This window comes from Stigmatopora argus, chromosome 5 (genome assembly GCF_051989625.1).
Source record: "Stigmatopora argus isolate UIUO_Sarg chromosome 5, RoL_Sarg_1.0, whole genome shotgun sequence".
Taxonomy (NCBI): domain Eukaryota; kingdom Metazoa; phylum Chordata; class Actinopteri; order Syngnathiformes; family Syngnathidae; genus Stigmatopora; species Stigmatopora argus.
In genome coordinates, this window is record NC_135391.1 from 8,873,619 (window position 1) to 8,897,237 (window position 23,619).

At 39.2% G+C, this 23,619-nt stretch overlaps 1 protein-coding gene across 1 annotated transcript; it reads left to right on the forward strand.

Moving 5' to 3' along the window:
- Nucleotides 1-495: 495 nt before the first annotated feature.
- Nucleotides 496-23,483, forward strand: LOC144074353 (dynein axonemal heavy chain 10-like). The gene is made up of 77 exons (XM_077600746.1): nt 496-814; nt 1,092-1,186; nt 1,319-1,421; nt 1,507-1,622; nt 1,691-1,820; nt 2,635-3,026; nt 3,123-3,313; nt 3,393-3,591; nt 3,684-3,878; nt 3,972-4,142; nt 4,262-4,438; nt 4,519-4,677; nt 4,748-4,917; nt 4,993-5,144; nt 5,234-5,398; nt 5,490-5,697; nt 5,784-5,940; nt 6,043-6,519; nt 6,608-6,766; nt 6,859-6,975; nt 7,090-7,192; nt 7,285-7,463; nt 7,550-7,761; nt 8,055-8,211; nt 8,300-8,533; nt 8,605-8,727; nt 8,799-9,032; nt 9,145-9,368; nt 9,449-9,718; nt 9,803-9,986; nt 10,048-10,182; nt 10,274-10,426; nt 10,531-10,719; nt 10,807-10,953; nt 11,360-11,551; nt 11,673-11,791; nt 11,873-12,031; nt 12,154-12,289; nt 12,372-12,494; nt 12,580-12,711; nt 12,821-13,037; nt 13,178-13,297; nt 13,436-13,581; nt 13,654-13,806; nt 13,901-14,161; nt 14,229-14,401; nt 14,473-14,566; nt 14,659-14,826; nt 14,906-15,094; nt 15,239-15,410; nt 15,514-15,717; nt 15,789-15,869; nt 16,151-16,348; nt 16,430-16,591; nt 16,697-16,871; nt 16,983-17,164; nt 17,230-17,366; nt 17,444-17,661; nt 17,737-17,958; nt 18,059-18,206; nt 18,340-18,619; nt 18,703-18,932; nt 19,011-19,284; nt 19,362-19,466; nt 19,559-19,713; nt 20,206-20,360; nt 20,482-20,662; nt 20,874-21,074; nt 21,199-21,408; nt 21,485-21,580; nt 21,658-21,829; nt 21,902-22,033; nt 22,114-22,325; nt 22,408-22,575; nt 22,652-22,832; nt 22,935-23,080; nt 23,160-23,483. The coding sequence occupies exons 1-77, from the start codon at nt 589-591 to the stop codon at nt 23,304-23,306; spliced, it is 13,629 nt and encodes a 4,542-aa protein (XP_077456872.1). The 5' UTR covers nt 496-588; the 3' UTR covers nt 23,307-23,483.
- Nucleotides 23,484-23,619: the final 136 nt, after the last annotated feature.

A 23,619-nucleotide genomic window follows, 5' to 3' on the forward strand; every position in this document is an offset into this window, starting at 1 on the left:
CATAAATAAGAAAAGAGGAAGGAATAGCAAAACTACAGCTTTATGCACAGTTGCTGATGCAAGCTAAATTAAACGAGATTGGAGATTGACGGCAACAGGCGTCCAATCCATTTGAATTGATGCCTTGAATGAGTAAATGCATTTTTTTTACATTAATTTCCCCAACATGTTGTAGAATTAAAAATAAAGACACACCCTTATCTTTTCATATGTTTAATATTGTTGCAAATCCAGTTAGACAAACTTTTTTGGGAACTTTAGAGATGTTATTAAAGAGAATAAACGTTAGTTCAATTTTATTTGTTAAATTTAAAGTTAAAAATGCCTTTATTGTCATAATCCAGGTATAATGAGATTTAAAGCTTCACCATGAAGTGCACATATAAATAATCAATAAATAAGTTGTAAGTGTCAGCTACTGTATTTTCTGTATTTGTGACATTTACCTGGCAGGAAGTCCCTCAGTTTGTCGGTTGCTAACAGCAACGTGCTAAGTAGACGCGCTAACGGCACTTCACTGCAAATGATCCTTCCGTGTAAACTAAATAAAATCGAACTTGCAATGATGAGAAACGTCATTTTGTAGTCATGGCTCACGACGATACACGCGTGGAGTGGATTCGCCAGCGAGTTCGTGTTTCTTTCAATTTAGCTGACAATGCATGTTTTGATGAACTTCTGAGTCGCAAAGATGGAGAAGAAGAGGCGCAACTTGTTCGCTTTTTGAATGTCGTTCTTGAAGAAAACACCGTCTGCTGCCTTCTGTTTATGAAAACTGTTCGGGAGGAGGAGATTGAAGTGAAAACTCCTCAAGGTGAAGACCACTTTTATTTATTATTTCAACTATTCCATGCACATTTTTTTCTCTTCTTAAATGGTTTTATCACATAATATTGTAGAAATATTATATAATAATACATGATGATTTGGTTGCCATTGACGGCAATAGACGTCCAACCTTATGTACCCAGGATCATTATTCAATTGCTTCCAGTTCCTTCAAGTTTGAAAAGACTGGAAATCTATTGCTGCCTGTAGGTGTTTTAAATATCAATTCCCTTATTGAATAATAATTAATGTTACCATTTCAGTATTAGCTTTAGAAAACAGAAAATCTGGTGACTATTTGAATCACGAGAAGTCAAAGATCCAACCTGGACCAGAGACTTCTGAACAACCAAGTCATGTAAGATTATTCTTTTTTAATTATTTAGATATTTTTCATTGTTTTAATTTTTTCGATTTATATTAAAGCAATTTTTGAAACTTTTTGGTGTTCATTAATGATTGAATAAAAGAATAAATTGTGTATTCTCAGACAATTCAACTTGTCTATCACACTGTTCTTCACATGGCAATAAACCGAGTGCCAGAGGAATTCGCCAAATCTCGAGTTTTATATTTCCTCAGGACCACAAAGAGTAAGAATAAAATCTAAATTATGGCAATTCTGATGCTCTATAGTTGGAAAAAACAACGTATTGTTCTTTGTGCATCACATTTTAGACACCATTGTCGAGCCGCAGGACATGACGGAGGCTAATAAGATGATGCCCAAATTCTTCGAGACCGGTTTGCATAATGGGCACAACCTGCAAACGTTGCAGAAAAAACTCATACATGTAAGTAAGGCTTATTCTCTTAGCAGCAAAGAGAAAAAAAACATGGTATTTTGTTTGTCTATTTTTAGATCTATATTCCACTAATGACTGCCCACCAGATAAAAAAAAATAAGGTGGGCTGTGAAGAATTCAGCAGTGGAAAGGAGACTCCAACCAAACCAAGTGACCAAGCATCAGTTCGCAATGAGTTACTCAACAGTACTCACAAGTTTTTGGCTTTGGTCAACTCAACTTTTCAACAGCTTCAAACTCAAGGTTTATTTGCAACACAATGAAGCACCTTCCTACCCATAGTGCAAATATTTATGATAACCTCTGATACACAGTAAACACACATGCATCTCTAGGTGTACAAGGTCCAAGGCTGTTTTTTAAATTGTTTTAATTTAAACAGATCATGAGCTTCTAAATGCACTGATTGCATCATGTAAATCAAGGGTGTCAGACTCGGGTTGGTTCGCGGGCCGCATTAACGTCAACTCGACTTTATGTGGGCCGGACCATTTTAGATATAATATTTAGATGGATTAAAAGAACTGGATTAAAACCCCTAAATATTCTGTTTTTTATAGATCTAAAACAATGATTATTTGAGCTTTTTTTTCTTAATGAGGGAAAATCATTTATTTAATCATTTGTATTTCATTTCAAAAGGAAACCATTTTTTTCTTTAATTATGTTCCATATTAAAATGGAAAACATAAAATATTTTTAGATATTACAAAATGATTTTTAAAAACTAAAAACACAAAGAAAAAAACATGGATTAAAAATTAAAATTATTGATTTAAAGGGGGGAAAATCAGGAAATATAATATACATCTATATCTATCATTTTAATTTGATCCTAAAACAGAAAGTTGGCACTCATGATTTACTTTTCTCGGGCCGCACAAAATGATGCGGGGGGCCAGATTTGGCCCCCGGGCCGCCACTTTGACACGTGATGTAAATGTTGAGTGACTTCTTCTACCCATTGAAATTTGTTCTGAAAGAAAACATTCTTTTTCAGATGAAATTGCTCTGAACATCCCAGAGTTGGTAAATATGGAGCCTGAGGTCAGCCATCTGCTAAACAATCCAATGATGGTAGAGAAGTTGGAGCAATGTGTGATGAACTGGCAGACTCAGCTTATTGTTGTTATTGAGGAACAAGAAAAAAAGAAGCCAAAGACACCTAGTCCCATGGCTGAAATTGTTTTCTGGCAGGAAAGGTCCTACACCCTGAGTGCTGTGAGAATGAAGCTTAATAAACCTGCAGTTAAGAAGATTCTACTTTTATTGAAGAAAGCACAAGCAGGTGTCATGACCACTATGGATGCTACAGTAGATAAACTTGTTAAATATTGCACAGAGGCGGACGAGAATGTACGCTTCCTTCAAACATTGGAAAGGCATTTCAAGGTGATCAATACATTTGTTAGAAAAGTCTGAAATATTAATGTGTGTGTCTGTATATTTGGATTTCGCACTGTCCCCACTGTGTTTTTTCTGTTGTAGAATTTGGCTACAGGAACAAACTTTAGTGTTTTTCTTGAGACCATCCCACCTCTAATGAACAGCCTGCAAATTGTGTGGTTAATATCCTCCTACTACAACAACAATGAGCGTATGGTGCCCTTGATGGAACGCATCGTTTGGCAACTGTCTGAGCGGGTAGCTCAGGTCATTGATATTCCAGTGCTTTTCAAGTAGGTCAAGTTTTGATTAAACACTTGGAAGACCGTCTATTTCTCTGTCATTAACGTCTCATTTGGGTTTCTTTAATAGAAATCAAAGAGAAGTGGCAAAATCCAAGGTAGAGGATGCTAAACAAGTTCTGGAATTGTGGAAGTCCTCATACTTTGAAGTCCGTGCTGAAATTGAGCAAGCAGGCACTGGAAAACGCTGGGAGTTTGATAGGAGAAAGCTCTTTGAGAAAACTGATTATATGGCCGCCATCTGTCAGGACTTGTCTTGTGTTTTGAAGGTTCGTGTCATGCACACATTGTCATCTGATGTTTTAGGACTGAATAGGTGACAACGGTTCAATATCTAACATATCTGTAATCATCCAAGTAGAATTTGGATGAGTATTGCAACATCTTCAGCCCAGACTTAAAAAGTCTGACCTTGGACCCAAAACAATTTGATGAGATGCTGGCCAAAGTAGACAACCTAAGAGAACCTTTTGAGGGAATAACTTTTGATCCTTTCAATATCTGCAAGATGAGCAGTTGGAAAATCCTCATGCAAAACTTCAACAGTAGTGTTCATGTAAGTTTAGAATTCAAGATCATTGTCAACATTAGGTACTTGTTTATCCGCCCGAATATAATTTATATCTACCTTTTATGTGTATTTGATCAGGCCATTGAGAGAGAGGTCATCACCTTCATTGACCAGTCTTTTAAGGCATTGCGGTCTTCAAGTGCTGCCTTTAGCATGCTTGTAAAATATAAAGACATTTGCTCTCGACCCGTTATCAACAATCATTTGATGAAAAAAAGTAATGAACTTCTGTCTCAGTTTTGCAAAGAGGTTTGTAATGCATCACTGCATGTTTTGTAATGATTTATAACATTTCATTTCTTGTTATATATTGCATGTTATTCGGCACACTGTTGTAAGGATAAGATGTGACTTATATTTTCCTGTAGGTTGACAGTATAAATGAAATCTTTGAGGAAAAGAAAAACAAACCAAACATAAATAAGAACGAGCCCCCCGTGGCAGGTAGTATCAGGTGGGCTCGCACCCTATTTCATCATGTGAAAGAAGGAATGGTTCCTCTCCTCACAATGCCAGATTTATTGGGGAGTGAAATGGGCAAAGTGGTGAGTCTTGTATTCTTAGTCAAAGGTGAAAAAATACAATATTTAAAATTTTCTGTTTTCTTGGGATTTTTTTTTCTTAGGCAAAAAACAAATACTTGGATTTGGCGAAAAAAATGAGCGACCATACCATGAAGAAGTATAAATTTTGGATTTCTGACACGGAATGTAATTTGCCAACATTGTTGAAGACACCCATTTTGGCCGTCGTTTTAAATGAAAGTCAATCCCAGGGAGAGTTGGTATGTATCAGTGTTACTTTAACATAGCTTAAAAGTAAAGAAAATAACCACTATTTTGATATGTCTCAAGGTCATTCCGGCATCAACTCTTACCGGTTCTCAGCAGCATAAGCGATACCATGCAAATTTTCCACTCGAGATCATGACAATGATTGCTGAGACAAAAAACTTGATTTCAATGTCTTTTTCCATACCAGAGGTCGCTCAAAATGTGACTCTACAGGAATTGAACTTCATAAGGTTGTTACACTCATCAAGAATAACAATATGCAAAAGAAACATAGTCTCAAAGTTAGCATTTTATATTGACTACAGGTACAATGAAGAGCTGCGCAAGCTTGCCAATCGCCACAACTCTACAATTGATGGTCTGAGTGACGAAAAGATCTTCATGTTGCGAAGAAACATCGAAAGGGTTGAAACACTGTTTTCATCAGGATGCAAAAGACTAAACTGGAACTCCTTGGGTATGATTCTAAAATCTTGCTTTGATTTCATTCATGCATTATTACACAGGAGGTATGATGAAAGTTTTATTTGTATATTTTCAATTTAGCGATAGCAGATTTCATCAATGAGACAAATCAGGAACTCTCAAAGTTTGAATCAATTGTCAATCAAATCGAAAACAACGAGCTTGATATTGAAGCCAGGTTGCAGTCGATATTGATGGCAAACCTCCTGAAATGTCCTGCTCCAGATAAGACAGACCTTTTACCAAGTACAAATAATTAGCACATAAACACATCTATATTAACCCCCCTATACTGTATCTTAAAGTCATAATTACAATTTTATGTTTTTTTTTTCAGGTGTCAGGGAATTTTGCGAATGTATTGATAGAGACCTGGCCAAGACTGTACATTTGTTGAAAAGCAAATACACTGATATTGGACCTATTCTGACTAAAGTGGAACATTTGATTATGGAAACAAACACTGGCAAATCCAAATGTATGTCAAATTACTATGCATACTGGGAACACAAGGTGCACGATTGTCTAATTAACATGGTGCTGAGGTAACGTCTAATACTGTGACCATTTTTTCGACTATCGTGATAACGGCGACCTCTAAAACATGCCATGTGTTGATTGCCAAATTTAGAAATATCGAGGATTTCAGTGCTGTTCTGTCGGGAAGTGAACCTCTTTTCCGTATTGATGCCATCCTCTCTGCCCCCAAAATTTTATTGCAACCTCAAATAAACGAGATCTACCAGTTACTCATGCAGTGTATCAGAGATTGTGTCGAGAGCACCAAAGTAAGACCATTATTTTATATTCTACCCAGCTATTGTGAATTTTAGACTGGATATTTGCATTGCTTTCTTATGCGATCTGTCCATGTTTGTCTTATTTTCCAGGAATTTACGCGTTGGATGAACGGAACCTGCATTGAGTGCCCACCACAACAAATAGATGGTGATGACTTGGTGACTTTTAGTTTTTTTGACAGCGTATCTTATCATCCTCAAATCAATGAGAGTGCACTTGAAGTGTCCCAAAATATTCAGCAGTTGCTGCTTTCTGCAGACCAATACCTCAATCACTGGAAACAGTACAAGCCTCTATGGGAAAAGGACAAAGCCACAGTCTGTGAACGGTTTGCTGCTAAAAACCCGTCGTGCGCTATGTACGATCACAGGCTGCAGTTTTATGCTCATATACATCAAAAGGTCCTCCTGGAGCCTGTGTTTATTAATGTGCACATTGTCCAACTAAACCTGGAGCCACTTTGCCACACTGTGCAAGAGATGGCAGAGTCATGGATCAGTTCATTTGGAAGTCAGCTCAACAAATCGGCCAAAGAGGAACTCTTCAATTTAAGAGATGAACTCACGGTAAAGTGAATGTCTTTTAAACATGCCTTGAAATGTTACCAGCTATTTTACCAAGTTAATTACCCTTTTAATCATGTGTTTTCCATAGCAACTTTCAAAGAAGCTTAAACAAAGTCCTGACACCTTTGAGAACTTGAAAAATGTCCTTGGGACCGTCTCTTTTGTGAGAGATATGTCTCTTAATGTGGAGCTAAGCATCACAAATATTCAGGAAAGATATAGAACAATGGCTATGTACAAAGTGGAGGTACTCTGATTTAGCATATACTACTCTTAAAATGTTTTGCATAAGTGAGTCAACATTTTACAGAATTATTGAGCTGTATCTTTAATGTTTAGGTTGAAAAAGAGGAGCTTGAGCTTGTAGAGAACATCAACCAGCTTTGGGAGCAACTGTTTGTGGAATCCAAAAAAGTAGATCTGAGTCTCACAGATATAAAGATTTCATTCAAAAAGGTTAGAATATTAGACTGGACGAATACACATAATATCCTATAAATGCAAAGACCAAGTCCTCGCAAGAGAAATTTAGTGATATGGCTCTTTCTTTATCACCTGATTTAAACAAAGACCACCCAGAAGATGGCAGAAGATTTTCGGGAGGAGTTGTACATCTTTGTGGAAAGCTTTAATATGCATGGTCCTGGAGCTGTGGGGAATGATTTAGATAAAGGTATATAGCTTCTTAAAATCTTTACTGAAATCACTGAATTTTACTTAGATTTTATGGCATTGCAGTGATCCATCCATTTTTAATCCTGGTAGGACTATCAATAATGGAATCGTATGAAGCGGAGCTCGCCAAAATGGTGGAAGGACGGCAGGAGATAGCTAATGCTGAGAAGCTGTTGGACCTTCCTGTCCTTGCATATCCAGAGATTGTCGGCATGCAAAAAGACATGGATAGCTTCAAGCAGATTTATGATATCTACCGCGATCAAAAGGTCAGGTTTAAAATGTCACACAAATTCTATGACGCATCAGATTTTCTGTACACATCACCTGTCTGGTTCTTGATATTGTTCTTCAGGCTGCAAAGACAAAGTGGTCTCAGACCTTGTGGATAGACTTAGACATCCATTTGCTTCAGGAAGGGGTTGAATCCTTTGTTCAGGATTTGAGGAAATTGCCCAAAGATGTACAGGCGCTCCCCGTGGCTTGCTTTGTTGAGGCCAGAATGAAGGAATTCAAAGATTCTCTCCCTCTTCTGCTGGACCTGAAGAACGAAGCACTCAGAGAAAGGTTGGTTACTTTGTTCACCTTCAACAGGGTGGTTACATTCTGATATGCACATCTCCAAGTCATGCCAGTAACAGAGGAATCATTCCGGATCAACAAAGTAGGAGTTTAATTTTTCATTTCAATAAATTATTTTTTCAAAGTGTTTTTTTCTGGGTCACACAAGGGAAGGAAAGCCAAAAGAGACACAGTAGGTGAAACTCATACAATCACATGGACAGGACACACAAGGAAAATACATCCATCCACCAAAAAAACCCAAACAAAAAGTGACAAGTACACACTTTCTCCAACAGACACTGGAAGGAATTGATGCAAAGGACGGGCACAAGCTTTGAGATCAACATACGCAGTTTTACACTGGAAAACATGTTTGCAATGGATCTTCATAAAAATGCAAACGTCACAGATGAAATCGTCACTTCAGCGGTGAAAGAGCTTGCTGTTGAAAAGGTAAGCTCTTTATCGATAAGTCCAAATTGGAGTTAAAATGTGAAATAAAGGAAGATAATTCATTAAAATGTCTCTTTGTGTCACTCAGAGTGTAAAAGAGGTGGCGAAGACCTGGGAAAACATGAAATTCATTGTACAGCTCTATAGTCAACACACGAAAAAACAGTGTTATATCTTGGTTGCTGTTGATGAGATTCTCTTGAATGTGGAGAACGACTCCTTGAATTTGCAAAGCATGGCAGGGAGCCGCTTTGCAGGACCTTTTCTAAGCACCATACAACAATGGGAGAAAGACCTGTCTCTTATTAACGAAATCATAGAGGTCCGAAAATGTAAATTCACCCGCCTTTAACGGTTCATCTATATTTCAATATACTTCATACTTTTGCCCAGGTTTGGTTGCTGGTACAACGGAAATGGATGTATTTAGAGAACATATTCATTGGTGGTGATATTTCCTCGCAGTTACCGGAGGAAGCCAAAACATTTGACACAATCGACAAAAAATTTAAAGATGTGAGTTTTGGCCACACCTCAGTGTATTACATGAACAAACTTTTAAGTATTTACTGGTCATTCTTGTGTAGATAATGAATGAAACACAGAGAAAGCCAAACATAAAGCAGTGTTGCCTGGCCCCTAACCGGCTAACAGAGCTGCAGAACCTCAGTGAAAACCTTGAAAGGTGTCAGAAGAGCCTCAACGATTACCTAGATTCCAAACGGGATGCCTTCCCTCGCTTCTACTTCATCTCTGATGATGAACTGCTCAGTATTTTGGGAAGTAGGTGCCATGAGGGTGTTCAAGAACATATGATAAAGGTGAGAATGTAAAGTCATCATCCTTCCAAGCATTAATAAACCTTCTTGGACGAGGTATGCGAAGTGAAATAGGTGAAACATCTTAAACACTATTTCACTTTTCTTTCACAAGATGTATGATAACATCACATCTCTGCGTTTTGACACGAAGACTAGTGAAGAGACATCGGTAGCAGCCATAGTGTCTACCGAAGGTGAAGTGATGGAATTTCAAAAGCCTGTACAAGTCAAAGGAAGGGTGGAGGAATGGATGACAGAAGTCTTAACTGAGATGAGACGAAGTAATCGACTAATTACTAAAGAAGCAATTTTTCGTAACTGTGAAGACGGAAGCAGGTGTGTGTTGATTTTCAGCATGTTTATCTAGTGTACGTCTGAGTGAAACCGTTCCCACTTTAAGTCTCCTTGTCATTTAGGGTGGATTGGATGTTGCTGTTTCAAGGCATGGTGGTATTGGCAACAAATCAAGTGTGGTGGACATGGGAGGTGGAAGATGTTTTTAAAAACTTGAAAAGGGGAGATAAAGATGCTCTAAAGAATTATGCGAAGAAAATGCACCAGCAGATTGATGAGTTGGTGACACGTATAACACGGCCTCTAGGGAAAAATGATAGACGAAAGATCAACACTGTCCTTATCATAGATGTCCATGCAAGAGACATTGTGGACAGCTTTTTACAGAACAGGTACAGCTCTCATCACTCAGGTTGCTGATACTGTGTAGATTAAGTATAGTTTATTGAATTGCAGTCTCCTGTTTCTCTCTGCAGTATCATGGATGCGGAGAAGTTTGAGTGGGAAAGCCAATTAAGATTCTACTGGGTCCAGGAAGAAGACAATGTTGTTGTGCGCCAGTGCAGTTCATCTTTCTTTTACGGCTACGAATACATGGGGTTGAATGGCCGATTGATTATTACTCCTCTGACAGACAGAATCTACCTCACCCTTACACAGGTTTGGTTACATTAAAACACTTTACGCAACTTACTGATATGGGTACGCATTTGTGTTGAAGGCTCTCTCCATGTTCCTGGGTGGTGCTCTTGCTGGACCTGCTGGTACTGGTAAAACAGAGTCCACCAAAGATTTGGCCAAAGCTTTGGGCCTGCTCTGTGTGGTTACCAACTGTGGTGAAGGCATGGACTACAAGGTAAGAAGCTTGAATAAAATTCCAATTGTCCTCAAAAAGGTGGTGTGTAATTACGTTCCTGTCTGCCTAATTTATTGTATTCGCTGTGCAGGCTGTGGGGAAAATCCTCTCTGGGTTGGCACAATGTGGAGCCTGGGTCTGCTTTGATGAATTCAACCGTATTGATGCCTCAGTCCTTTCAGTTATCTCTTCCCAAATTCATACGATTCGTAATGCTCTTATTCTTTCCCTCAACGTATTTAATGTGAGTCTTTCAAATTCTTTATTATAATTCCTGGTCATTTTTGGTTCTTGAGATTTGTTGTTTTGTACATTCGCCAAGTAACACTCTGGCATTTTGGACATCAGTTTGAGGGTCACGAGATTACCCTGGATAACCGAATCGGGATCTTCATCACCATGAACCCGGGCTACCCAGGGCGCACAGAGCTGCCTGAGTCAGTCAAAGCTCTTTTCAGGCCTGTTGTGGTGATTGTACCCGATTTGCAACAAATTTGTGAGATTATGCTCTTTTCTGAGGGATTCCTAATGGCCAAGGTGAGAATTGTACCCACATTTCTATATGCATGTGCAGTAAACAAATTTACAGTGCAAAATAACTTTGTGAACTTTTGTTTCATTTAGGTCCTTGCAAAGAAGATGACTGTGCTCTATAAATTGTCTGGCGAGCAGCTCTCCAAGCAATCTCATTATGACTTTGGCCTCCGAGCTTTGAAATCTGTCTTGGTGATGGCAGGAGAACTGAAAAGGGGCTCACCAGACATTGCTGAGGTGCAATCATCACTTTTTCCCCTCCAGATTTCACACTCGAAAAAGTCAGAGTGGGAGTTAGCGTTTTCTGTCTCATCCATCATCTAGTTTTTTGGGAATCAGAGAACCCCATGGCAACCCGTCACTTTTTAGTCAAGTGAAGTGACCATAGATACACAGCGAGACTGTGAGACAAGGGATTGTAACAATATAGTTTTTTTTATTAAAGCTACTGTGCTGTTAATAAAAAAAAACATTTATCCGAACACACGAGCCACATGCGCATGCAAATAAACACAGTTTTAAATTGTTTAATCAGAGGATTACATTACTGTATTCAGTTTACCATCATCCCCCATTAAAAGCCGTTTTATGCAATAATCTTTGTTCCTTCAAGCAAAGCAAATTCTTCTTCCTTTCATTCTAGGATTTACTGCTAATGAGAGCTTTGAGGGACATGAATCTGCCAAAGTTTGTATTGGAGGACGTTCCTCTATTCCTTGGCCTGATCTCAGACCTGTTTCCCAAACTGGAATGCCCTCGCGTAGGCTATCCTAACTTCACTGACGCTGTTGAAGAGGTCCTGGAGGAGAATAAATACATTCTGTTACCAATTCAGGTATAATGTGTTCTTCACACATTCATAGTATACACTTATGATGCGTGATGCTTAAAATGGTCTGGCTTTTAGCAACAAAAAAATTGTTGTTGAGCCTTCAAATGGATATCTGTGCTTTCAGGTGGATAAAGTGGTGCAGATGTATGAAACAATGATGACACGACACACAACTATGATAGTGGGTCCAACAGGTGGAGGCAAATCGGTTGTAATAAATACTTTATGTCAAGCTCAAACCAAGTCAGTCTTTCTCGGATGACCTTATTTTCTACTGCTACCTTTTGTTACATTACAGTCATTGATTTAGCATTTCACCACCAGATTGGGATTACATACCAAATTATATCCTTTGAACCCCAAAGCTGTGAGTGTCATTGAGCTGTATGGTATATTGGATCCTGACACTCGAGACTGGACAGACGGGCTCTTATCCAACATCTTCCGTGACATCAACAAGCCAACTGACAAAGAAGAAAAGAGGTAAAATGAAATATTTCATAAAGAGCAAGTAACAAATGAATATGTGCCACACACAAGTCTTTTACAGTATATGTCAATGCTAGTAATGTAGACAATTCTTTAACTTAAACTCAAACTCACAGATACATCCTCTTTGATGGAGATGTGGATGCTCTGTGGGTTGAGAACATGAATTCGGTCATGGATGACAACAAGCTCCTCACTCTGGCAAATGGGGAACGAATACGTTTACAAGGTCACTGTGCCCTGCTCTTTGAGGTCTGTAGAAGTTGCACACTGTATGTCTTACATACTTATATGATACATTGTGCTTCATATTGATTTTTTTTGGTGATTGCAGGTTGGAGATCTGCAGTATGCTTCACCTGCTACTGTTTCTCGCTGCGGAATGGTTTTTGTAGATCCTGAAAACCTGCGTTACACCCCATACTGGCAAAAGTGGCTGACAAAGAGACCCATTCAAGTACAGCACCTCCATTGTGTTGGAAAAATACTCAATCATAAGATGATATTTGAACATTCCTCAATATATATTTGTGATGTGACAGGAACAACACGTGCTGGACAATCTCTTTGAAAAATATGTGCCTAGATTGATTGACATGATCGTGCAAGGGCTTGTTGATGGAAAACAAGTACAGAAATTGAGGACTGTTGTCACCCAAACAGATTTGAACATGGTAGGATTATTCTTAATTCGAGCAAAACTGTATTGAAAAATGAAATTTAGCATTACCTTTGATCTTAAAAATTTACAATGATTTCTGACTGTGTTGGTGATATGTTTAGGTGTCCCAGCTCTGCATGATACTTGATTCTCTACTTGAAATTGAGAACCAAAGCGCTGCAGTGTTGGAGTGCTACTTCCTAGAAGCGCTCTTCTTGTCTCTTGGTGCCACATTGATGGACAATGAAAGGGAGAAATTTGATCATTTAATCAAAAAACATTCTTGCTTACCCGTTGTGAGTGATGACAAAACATTGGCAGGACCAGGTCAAATCCCAGGTAAAAAATTCATTTTTAGGTGTTATTTGACTGATATTTTATTTTGTGCTCTGCTGAAATGGACAAGGAAACTAGTTTGTTCTTGCACTTTAAAATAAAAGAGGTAATAATGATTATTTACGCTTGTATCACTGATTTAGGCTACCTGCCCAGTCTTTTTGATTTCCATTTTGATGGAACACAGCAGAAGTGGGTTCCCTGGAGTAGTCTGGTTGCTACATACATCCATAATCATGACATAAAGTTTGCTGATATTCTAGGTACGACAATATCAGATCAGATCAGCATTATTTGTCATTAGAAGTGCAAGTGGTTTATGTATTAGTAATTTTAACCAAGATTTTTTAACAATCAAGCTTTTACCGTCTTTGCTTTTAATTGTCCGTCCTTAACCTCAGTTCCAACAGTCGACACCACAAAAACTAGCTGGATCCTGGAACAGATGGTGAAGATAAAGAGGTCTGTTCTTTTGGTCGGAGAACCTGGAACCTCCAAAACAGCCACAGTTCACAACTTTCTGAAGAACCAAAATGTCGACACAAGAGTGGGTTCACAAGCTAGCTCTGCTGAATTTAATACTGTTGTCAAATTTTATGCTCTTAATATTCCCCAACAGACCACTTTGACCATCAACCTTTCATTCGGGACAACATCAATGGACCTTCAGAAGAACATTGAAGCCAATATTGAAAAAAGAACCAAAGACATATATGGTCCACAAATGGGAAAGACATTGTTGGTCTATATAGATGACATGAATATGCCAAAGGTATGTCCAACACATTTGGACCTCTGTTTGACATCAGAACTAAGCAAATGACTGAATTCCTGTATTTGGGGGTATTTTTTTTCATGGTGTCCAGGTGGATAGCTATGGCACACAGCAGCCTATTGCACTGCTGAAGCTCTTGTTGGACAGGGGAGGCATTTATGACCGAGGGAAGGAGCTCACCTACAAAATCCTCAAGGACCTTGGCTTCATTGCTACTATGGGAAAGGCAGGAGGTGGCAGGAATGAGGTTGATCCTCGCTTCGTTTCACTCTTCAGTGTCTTCAGCATTCCATTCCCTGCTATAGAGTCTCTCCACCTGATCTATTCCTCTATTATCAAAGGCCACACCAAAGTGAGTATTTCTTTTTAAGATTACACTGGGCTCAATGCATCTCATGTATATTGATTGAACATTTTAGCATTTTGAGGATTCAGTACAAACGATTTGTGACAAAGTCACCTTCTGCACACTGGAACTGTACAAAAACCTTGTCAAAGACCTTCCACCTACTCCAGCAAAGTTCCACTACATCTTTAATCTGCGAGACCTGTCAAGGGTCTACAATGGGCTGACACTCACTCGGCCTGATAGGTCTGATCAATCTAAGGCATACATTTCCTGGTTGTTTTGCGTTTGATGATTATCACTTTTTATTATAACAGGTTTCCATTGGTTTCTATATTTGTTCGGGTTTGGCGAAATGAGTGTCTCAGGATTTTCCATGATAGACTTATTGACGAAAAAGACAAGAACTTGGTAAATAACTATCAACCCGCTTTCTGTTTAGCACTACAATATATCAACATGATGTTCTTATTTATTTATGTATTTATTTTTTAACCCCGCAGGTTCAAGGCCTTGTAAGAAACTTAGTTGAGACCCATTTTAAGGAAAACATGGAGGACGTTATGAGAGATCCAATTCTTTTTGGAGACTACAGATCAGCCCTGAGTGAGACAGAAACAAGAGTATATGAGGACTTGCTGGACTATGAAGCTTGTAAAGCCCTGTTTCAGGTATGGTGAGGTTATTTTTGCTTTCGCATTCTTTTAGGTTAGGAATGTCAACCAAAATGACCAATTTTGCATTCTACAGGAGATTCTTGAGGAATATAACGATAGAATGCCAAGGATGAATCTGGTGCTGTTCCACGACGCTCTGGAACATCTGACCCGCGTGCACCGAATCATCCGCATTGATGGAGGCCATGCTTTGCTAGTGGGTGTGGGAGGCTCGGGCAAGCAGTCTCTCACCAAGCTTGCTGCATTTGCTGCTAACTGTGAGGTTGTAAAAACATGACAATTACAAAAAATTCAATCATTGCTATTAGGTTGTCAAATGTTGTGCAAAGTAAAATAGCATCTATTAGTAATCAAGTGACACCTTTACGTTTCTAACAGCAGGCTTCTTTCATCATTGCGGATTCAGCTGTTTGAGATAACACTCAGTAGAGGTTATTGCCATCCAAACTTTCGTGATGACCTGAAAAAATTGTATTATAAGCTTGGTATTGAAAATAAGAAGATCGTGTTTCTCTTCAATGATGGGCACGTTGCTGAGGAAGGGTTTTTGGAACTTATCAACAACATGCTTACTTCAGGTTGGACTTGTTTTCTAAAGTCTGGGTTTATAATAAAATAGGATAACACTTCTCGTGAGAAAAAAGTGACCTATTTTGCTACGATCGTGATGTTGTCTGATAGGTATTGTTCCTGCATTGTTTCCTGATGACGAGAAAGAATCAATTCTCAACCAACTTCGTGACGAGGCCCTAAAAGAGGGCGCCGGACCATCGAAAGCCAGCGTGTGGGAGTATTTTGTTAAGAAAAGTGCCAGCAACCTGCACATTGTTTTAGCCATGTCTCCTTTGGGAGATACCCTGAGGACGCGCTGCAGAAACTTTCCGGGTAAACTTGAAGACAATGGGAGTTAACATCAATGATGATGAGATTTTTAAGAATGTTTGCCTGTTTTGTAGGATTGATGAACAACACTGTGATAGACTGGTTCTTGCCATGGCCTCCACAGGCGTTGCGTGGTGTCGCAGAGTTCTTCCTAGGTTTGTAGTTCACCTTTACCTTATTTGCAGCAATAATCGGTTGTGAAGTCTTTTCTTTAAGTGCATTATCCTTTTAATGTAGAACAGCCATTTTATTTTTATTAAATTGGGCCTAACTGAAAAATCTGTCTTTAAAAAAAGAGAAGCAAAGACTTTATTTTTAATGCTACAGTTTGTGAAAAATATTTGGAAATGCACTAAATATCCAGGAGTAACGTAGCCATAACAAGTGTGCGATTTGTCTAATAGTGCTTCTTTGAAATTGTTCTTTGTCTGTCCAGGTGAAAGTGAAATGATTTCAAAGGAACACATTCAAGCTGTCATAAATCATGTCTGCATGGTCCATAAATCAGTTTGCGACTACAGCATACTGTTCCAACAAAAACTTAGACGTTCTAATTATGTTACTCCAAAAAACTACTTGGATTTCATTCATACCTACTCAAGCCTTCTACAGGAAAAGGACCAGTGTATTCTGGGTACAAGAAAACAAAATACTGGGGGGCAGGGGGGGCATTTCACAGTAGGAAAGTGACAACACATTTCTTTATGGATTCTAGCACAATGCAAACACCTCGAAGGGGGATTGGATCGACTAAAGGAAGCCACTGTACAACTGGATGAGCTGAACATCAAACTGGCAGAGCAAAATGAGGTCCTCTCTGAAAAGTCTGCAGCCTGTGAGAAAATGCTGATAGACATTGTCTCAAACACTACTGTGGGTCAGTGAAAACATGCAACTCATCATTGTCATAAAAAAAGCACAAGCTAACTAAGTGATATTATTTATTTTCATAAACACTCTTGGTGAATGCACTTTTGTCTAGCCGAGGAGAAAAAGTCATTATCAGAAGACAAAGCCAAAGAGATTGAAGAGCAAAACAAAGTCATTGCTATCGAAAAGGCAGAAGTGGAAAATTCCCTGGCTGAAGCTCTGCCAGCAGTAGAAGCAGCTCGGATTGCCCTACGAGACCTCGGAAAACATTATTTCACTGAGCTCAGGTAAACTCCCTTTTTATTTTAACCTGAATATTTTTTTTCTATGTCGAAAAAAGATAGTAATTCCAAAATACAATTAAACTCCATAACTGGTTCTGCTGCTCTTTCATTCAGAATCTTTACAAAGCCACCTATGCCTGTGGTAGCTGTGTTTGAATGTATCCTGGTGCTGTGTAAGAAAAAAGACATTGACTGGGGTGGCGCTAAAAAGATGTTGGCAGATCCTGCCTTCCCGCGTTCACTGTTGGAGATAGACTGTGATGCCATAACCCCAAACCAGGTCACGACTGTAAAAGGTAGGTTGATTTCCTGATCGTTTGCTCCCTGCTTCAGAGATTTTATTGCTCGTTCTGGTTCTTAGGCATCTTGAAGAACCTTTCGACCAGCTTTGAAGAAATGCAAGCCATCAGCAAAGCTGCTTTGGAATTGTTTAAATTTGTGGAGGCTGTTGTTGGTTACTGTGAAGTTGCCAGTGAGATAATGCCCAAAAGAGATAAAGTAATGTGAAGAGAATGTTTATGGTGTGTTTTCTGTCAAGGGATTCAGATCACGGTAAATATGGTTCGTGTTTGCAGGTGGCATTCCTCGAAGGGAATTTATTTCAAAGTAAAAGTGAACTGGACAGCATTCAAAGTGAACTCAGTAATGTCCAGACCGAATTGAAGACTCTTGGAGACAAATATCAAACTGCTATAGGGGAGAAACAGAAACTACAGGAGGAGGCTGAGCTTTTGGAAAGACGACTTATAGCTGCTGACAAACTTATCTCAGGCTTGAGCTCTGAGAATGTGAGGTGAGACAGCAACAGAAGCTAAACAGCAATCCATATGATATGCATAATTGTTTCCATTGTGGTTTCTGTATTTAGGTGGACACACGATTTAGAGGAGTTAAAACAGAGGCGTGTCTGCCTTTTGGGAGACTGTCTCCTCTCTGCTGCTTTCCTGAGCTACGAAGGAGCCTTCAGCTGGGACTTCAGAAATGAGATGGTGTACCAAACTTGGCTTGAAGATGTAAAGGAGAGAGGTATTCCATTGAGCCAGCCTTTTAAAGTGGACAACTTATTAACAGATGAGGTGGAAATCAGCAGGTGAAATGGCACAAAATGGAAAGATTGGAAATTGGTTGTTGGCTTCATTTTGACAGACAAAAGATTGACCTGAAGGACAATTTGTCGCTTTTGGTTACAGATGGGTGTCAGAAGGTTTACCCCCGGATGACCTGTCAGTTCAAAATGGAATCCTCACAACAAGAGGCATCCGTTTCCCAATGTGTATTGACCCTCAACAGCAAGCGCTCAACTGGATTAAGAAGAAAGAGGCACAAAACAACCTCAAGGTAATAAAAGCCCATTATTCTTACCTCTAATGCCAGTTGCTCTTCTAAATATTTACAATAGCTTTAAATGTTTCACACTGCTCCAGAAACAGAGAAGCCCCATTAATTCACTTTAACCTTCTTTTCTGTTCAGATCTCATCCTTCAATGATCCAGATTTTTTGAAACACCTAGAGATGGCAATTAAAGATGGGTGCCCATTCCTTTTCCAAGATGTGGATGAGTACATTGACCCTGTAATTGAGAATGTCTTGGAGAAGAATTTGAAAGGAGTACAGGGCAGGCAGGTTGTCATGCTAGGTGACAAAGAGGTGGACTATGATCCTAGCTTCAGACTTTACCTTAACACTAAACTGGGAAACCCCAAATTTTCTCCCTCTGTTTACGGAAAGGCGATGGTTATCAATTATACTGGTAAGACCATTTGGTTTGACAAGCAGCATTTTCAAGTCATGCTACTACTACTACTTTTTTAAAATCGATTGCTTTTCATGTAGTAACCCTTCAAGGTCTGGAGGACCAGTTGCTCAGTGTTATAATGGGATTTGAAAAGAAGGAGCTGGAAGAGCAGCGCAAATTTTTGATCCAAAAGACGAGTGACAATAAGAAGCTGCTGAAAATTCTCGGTGAAACTCTACTGAAGGAGCTGGCCACATCCACGGGAAACATGTTGGATGACATAGAACTGTTCTACACATTGGAGGAAACCAAGTCTAAATCTAGTGAGGTCAGTTTGCCAAACCCCTCAATATAAGTCAATTGAACTTGATCATCATGTGTGACGGAAGAATTTTGCCACCATCAGGTATCTGAGAATCTCAAGTTGGCCGTGAAAACATCAGTGGAAATTGATGTGCTCCGAAACGGTTACCGACCTGCTGCCAAGCGCGGTGCCATTTTATTCTTTGCGTTGACTGAAATGGCTTTGGTTAACAGCATGTACCAGTATTCTCTCACCTCTTTTCTGGAAGTGTTTGACTTTTCACTCTGCAATTCATCACCGAATTCTGGTCTGCCACAAAGACTGAATAACATAATTGACAGTCTAACGTATAACATTTATAATTATGTCTGTACAGGTATGGGTCGACTATTTGGCAGTAGTTATTTTATTTCATATTATCAATAAGTACACACAGTATCTGTTTATCTTCAGGTCTTTTTGAGAAACACAAGCTTCTCTTCTCATTCAACATGACTGTCAAGATTGAGCAGGCAGAAGGTCGTGTACCCCAGGAGGAACTAGACTTTTTTATTAAAGGTGACAAAGTGTTAAAAAAACACTTTGTTGTGGTGCTGTTCATCAGAGTAAAAAATCAATACTCACTGAAGTCTGTCCTTATCTTTGCAAAGGTAATCTGTCCATGGAAAAGTGTACCCGCAAAAACACTTGCACCTGGCTTCCTGATCATAGCTGGGAAGACATAATGAAAATGTCCGAGCTTTTTCCTGCGCAATTTGAGGCATTGCCTGATGATGTCAGCAGAAATTCATCAGAGTGGAAATCAGTAGGTTACCTAAAGCAATGTCACAAATGAATCCCATGTTTTGAGAATTTTCTTAATAACAACAACGTAGAAGAAGCACACGGAATGACTCTAAAATCATCCATTACAAATAAATTACCAAAAAGAAATTTGACAATAGAAGTACTTGTATTCTAATGCCATTGTTGCTTGTCTCAGAAGTTGGTTTAATGGTTAAATCAGGATTGTAGGGCAGGCTTTATATGAGCTTATTGGTGACATGAGGAGTTCCACAATTATCAGACAGAACTAAAAGCATCCAAAAAATAATATATGTTGGAAAATGTGTTTATACTGTCTTACCATAATATAAAATATTCACCATCCTATTTTTTCAAAATTATTGATGTATTTGATCCAGGACAAAGTGGCCCTTCTAACTAGATCCTTGTCATGTTGCTACTACTTCGTATGATGAATATCAGTGGCTGCCTTTTACCAAAATTACCTAACTGTCCTTCTATTTTTGCACAGTGGTATGACCTTGATGCACCAGAAAATTCTTCACTGCCGATGAAATATGATGAGAAGCTGACAGCCTTTCAGAAGTTGCTCCTGCTTCGCTGTTTCCATGTTGACAGAGTCTACAGAGCCATCATCAACTTTGTCACTATCACAATGGGGGAAAGGTCTTTTTCTTTCTTTTTTTCTTCAAATAAGTAACACTAGAAGAAAAAGAGAATCCTCTGTACCCTTTTCCCCCTTTAACTTGGATTTTTGGTCATATAGTTCTCATATCTTTGTCCACAGATATGTTCAACCTCCCGTGATCAGTTTTGATAATATCTATGAGCAAAGCACCCCATTCTCACCCATTGTCTTCATTTTGAGCCCCGGCTCTGATCCTGCGGCTGACTTCATGAAACTGGCTGAAAAAACTGGCTTCGGGGGCGAGTTTAAGTTCCTTGCTATGGGTCAAGGACAGAAGAAGGTATGTTGGATTTATCTTCTAGATTCTAGAATCTCGACCGCTTATCACTCTGGGAGGCTTTATTGTATATGAAATGGCTGAGGGGTAGCAAGACCCACTCACATGGTTTATTCTCTAAAATGATTAATTTAAGAACTTCCACCTTCTGTAATGCCTTGCCCCTCAAAAATGAGTGGGAAAAAAAAACTTTAAATCCTATGTTCTTTCAAAGGTTGCATTGCACCTTCTTGAACTGGCAGCATCTCGTGGTCAGTGGTTGATGCTTCAGAACTGCCACTTGCTGGTAAAATGGTTAAAAGATTTGGAGAAGTGCATAGAGAGGATCACCAAACCTCATCCCAACTTTCGTCTTTGGTTGACAACCAATCCTATAGATGACTTTCCCATAGGCATTCTTCAAAAGTCCCTTAAGGTAAAATAACTGTATTTCTTCCCTTTCAATTTTTTGAGAAATAAACTCATTTTTTGCTTAGTATACTAGTAGTCCTAGTTCAAACTCCCAGCAAAGTCGTTTGCCAATATATGATGTGCTGCAGGTTGTCACTGAGGCTCCTGATGGCATCAAACTCAACATGAGAGCCATTTACTCCAAAATCTCCCATGACACTATGACTGGATGCCAACACTCTGCCTTTTGCAGCCTGGTCTATGTGTTGTCTTTTTTCCATGCCATTGTGCAAGAGAGGCGCAAATATGGTAAGATTGGCTGGAATGTCCCTTATGACTTCAGCGAGTCAGACTTCTTGGTAAGTGGCATTGAAAACAATTTGGACCTTTCTGAACTCGTTGGAGTTATCTCAGTATTAAAATGCTGGCTGACAGGTGTGTTTGGAGATCTTGAACACCTACTTGACCAAAGCCCATGAACAAAATGATAGCAACATTCCCTGGGGAAGTATCAAGTACCTTATTGGCGAAGTAAAGAAAAGCATCTTAAATTGTCACATTTTTTTGATGTTGTAAATTCTGCTTTAATATATGCACACGTTTCACAGGTGATGTACGGTGGACGAGTCATTGATAGTTTTGACCGCAGGATCCTCAATGTCTACATGGATGAGTATTTTGGAGACTTCCTCTTTTATGACTTTAGCCAGTTTCACTTTTTCAAAAACGATGCTGTAAGCTACAAGATTCCTCCAAATGGACCAAAGGCAGCATATACAGGTCAGCCTTTATCTAGAAAATCCTATTTTTTCAAACTTCAGCACATTTACTGGTTACTGTTACTGGTTACAGATGAGATTGAGTCTATGCCATTGGCAAACACTCCAGAAGTGATGGGCCTTCATTCCAATGCAGAGATAGGATACTACACACAAGCAGCTAAAGACATGTGGCTGCATTTGATAGACTTGCAACCCCAAACGGGTATGGTATTTCCTTCTTTTTGCCTCATATGTCTTATCTATGGCTCCTTGCTATTTCACAACCACTTCTGTCTTCTCCAGGTGAGTCTGATGGGAGCATCAGCAGGGATGAATATGTCACTCAGGTGGCGCAGGATATTCAAAACAGGTTGCCCGCAATATTTGACGTGGATCTTATCTGTAAAAAAATTGGTGCTGAGATATCCCCGACGTCAGTGGTGCTCCTTCAAGAACTGGGGCGCTTCAACAAACTTGTGGTCCGTATGAAACTGTCTCTGGCTGAGCTGCAGAGGGTGAGAAGGAATCAGAGTTTTTTTTTCGTTTTGTTTTGTTTCCCCAAAACTTACTTTAGGTTTGATTGGTTGGGGTGTGTAGGCCTTGGCTGGCGAAGTGGGAATGAGCAGTGAGTTGGATGAGGTTGCCAGGTCCCTTTTTAATGGTCAGATCCCTGCTATCTGGAAGATGTTGGCACCTGACACTCTCAAGTCCCTGGGCAATTGGATGATACATTTCAGGAGGCGATTTGAGCAGTATAAATCATGGGTGAGGAAGGATTAACATGATATATCCTCTACATTACATATGTTTTACTGTATCAGTTACCTTTCTGCTCATTCAGGTGGATTCAGCAGAGCCAAAAGTGATGTGGTTATCGGGACTCCACATCCCAGAATCGTACCTTACTGCCCAAGTTCAAGCCAATTGCAGAAAAAATGGTTGGCCTCTGGACCTTTCAACATTTTACACTGAAGTGTCCCACTACCGTCAAGAGGAAGAAGTCTCTGACCGAAATTCACAGGGTAATGGTCTGGAACACTTTAAATTGAGAATCAGTAAATAGACTTTAGTGCCTCTACAGTCAAATCAGAGCCTTAAATGAGTTCACGTGACATTTCTTTCAGGCTTTTATGTGTCTGGTTTGTACCTGGAAGGAGCAGATTGGGATATGCAGAAGGGTTGCCTCGTGAAGAGCAAAGCAAAGGTTCTTGAGGTTCAGCTGCCTATTATCAGAGTCATACCTATAGAGACCCAACACCTCAGGTTACAGGTATAGAAAACATTTTTTACAGTATCTATTTGAATGTTTTATACTACCTGTTTGTGCTAATGTTCGTTTTCCTCCATAGAATACACTGCGGACACCAGTGTACACTACGTCATTACGGAGGAATGCAATGGGCGTGGGTTTGGTTTTTGAGGCTGATCTGTTCACCACAGAACACGTCTCGCACTGGGTGCTCCAGGGTGTCTCTTTATCCCTCAATACTGACTAAAAACATTATTTCTCAGTATGGCAACGGGTGTGCTGGAGGCTCTCCTACATAAACAAAAATTGGCATTTATAGTAATCATATCTAAGGACAATTCAGAATCCTCAACTGATTTACACAAGTCACTCACAGGTACATGGATTTAATGTGTAATAAAAATAGTTCTGCTTTTAAATACAATTTCCAGTTTTAATTGTGATTCAACTTTAAAAAGCACAATAAAAAATCATTGTTTATTTGGAAATCTGTTGCTTTGTAGCTCCATAAATGAACCGCAGCACTAAACATGTACATTAAAAAATGGTTTATGTATTTT

What these genes read in the sequence shown, in the direction of transcription:
- LOC144074353 (XM_077600746.1), top strand. Translation starts at nt 589, where the DNA reads ATGGCTCACGACGATACACGCGTGGAGTGGATTCGCCAGCGAGTTCGT. An exon ending in GATGAGGTGGAAATCAGCAG is followed by an intron (nt 17,959 to 18,058) that starts GTGAAATGGCAC and finishes TTTTGGTTACAG; the next exon opens with ATGGGTGTCAGAAGGTTTAC. An exon ending in ACTATCACAATGGGGGAAAG is followed by an intron (nt 20,361 to 20,481) that starts GTCTTTTTCTTT and finishes CTTTGTCCACAG; the next exon opens with ATATGTTCAACCTCCCGTGA.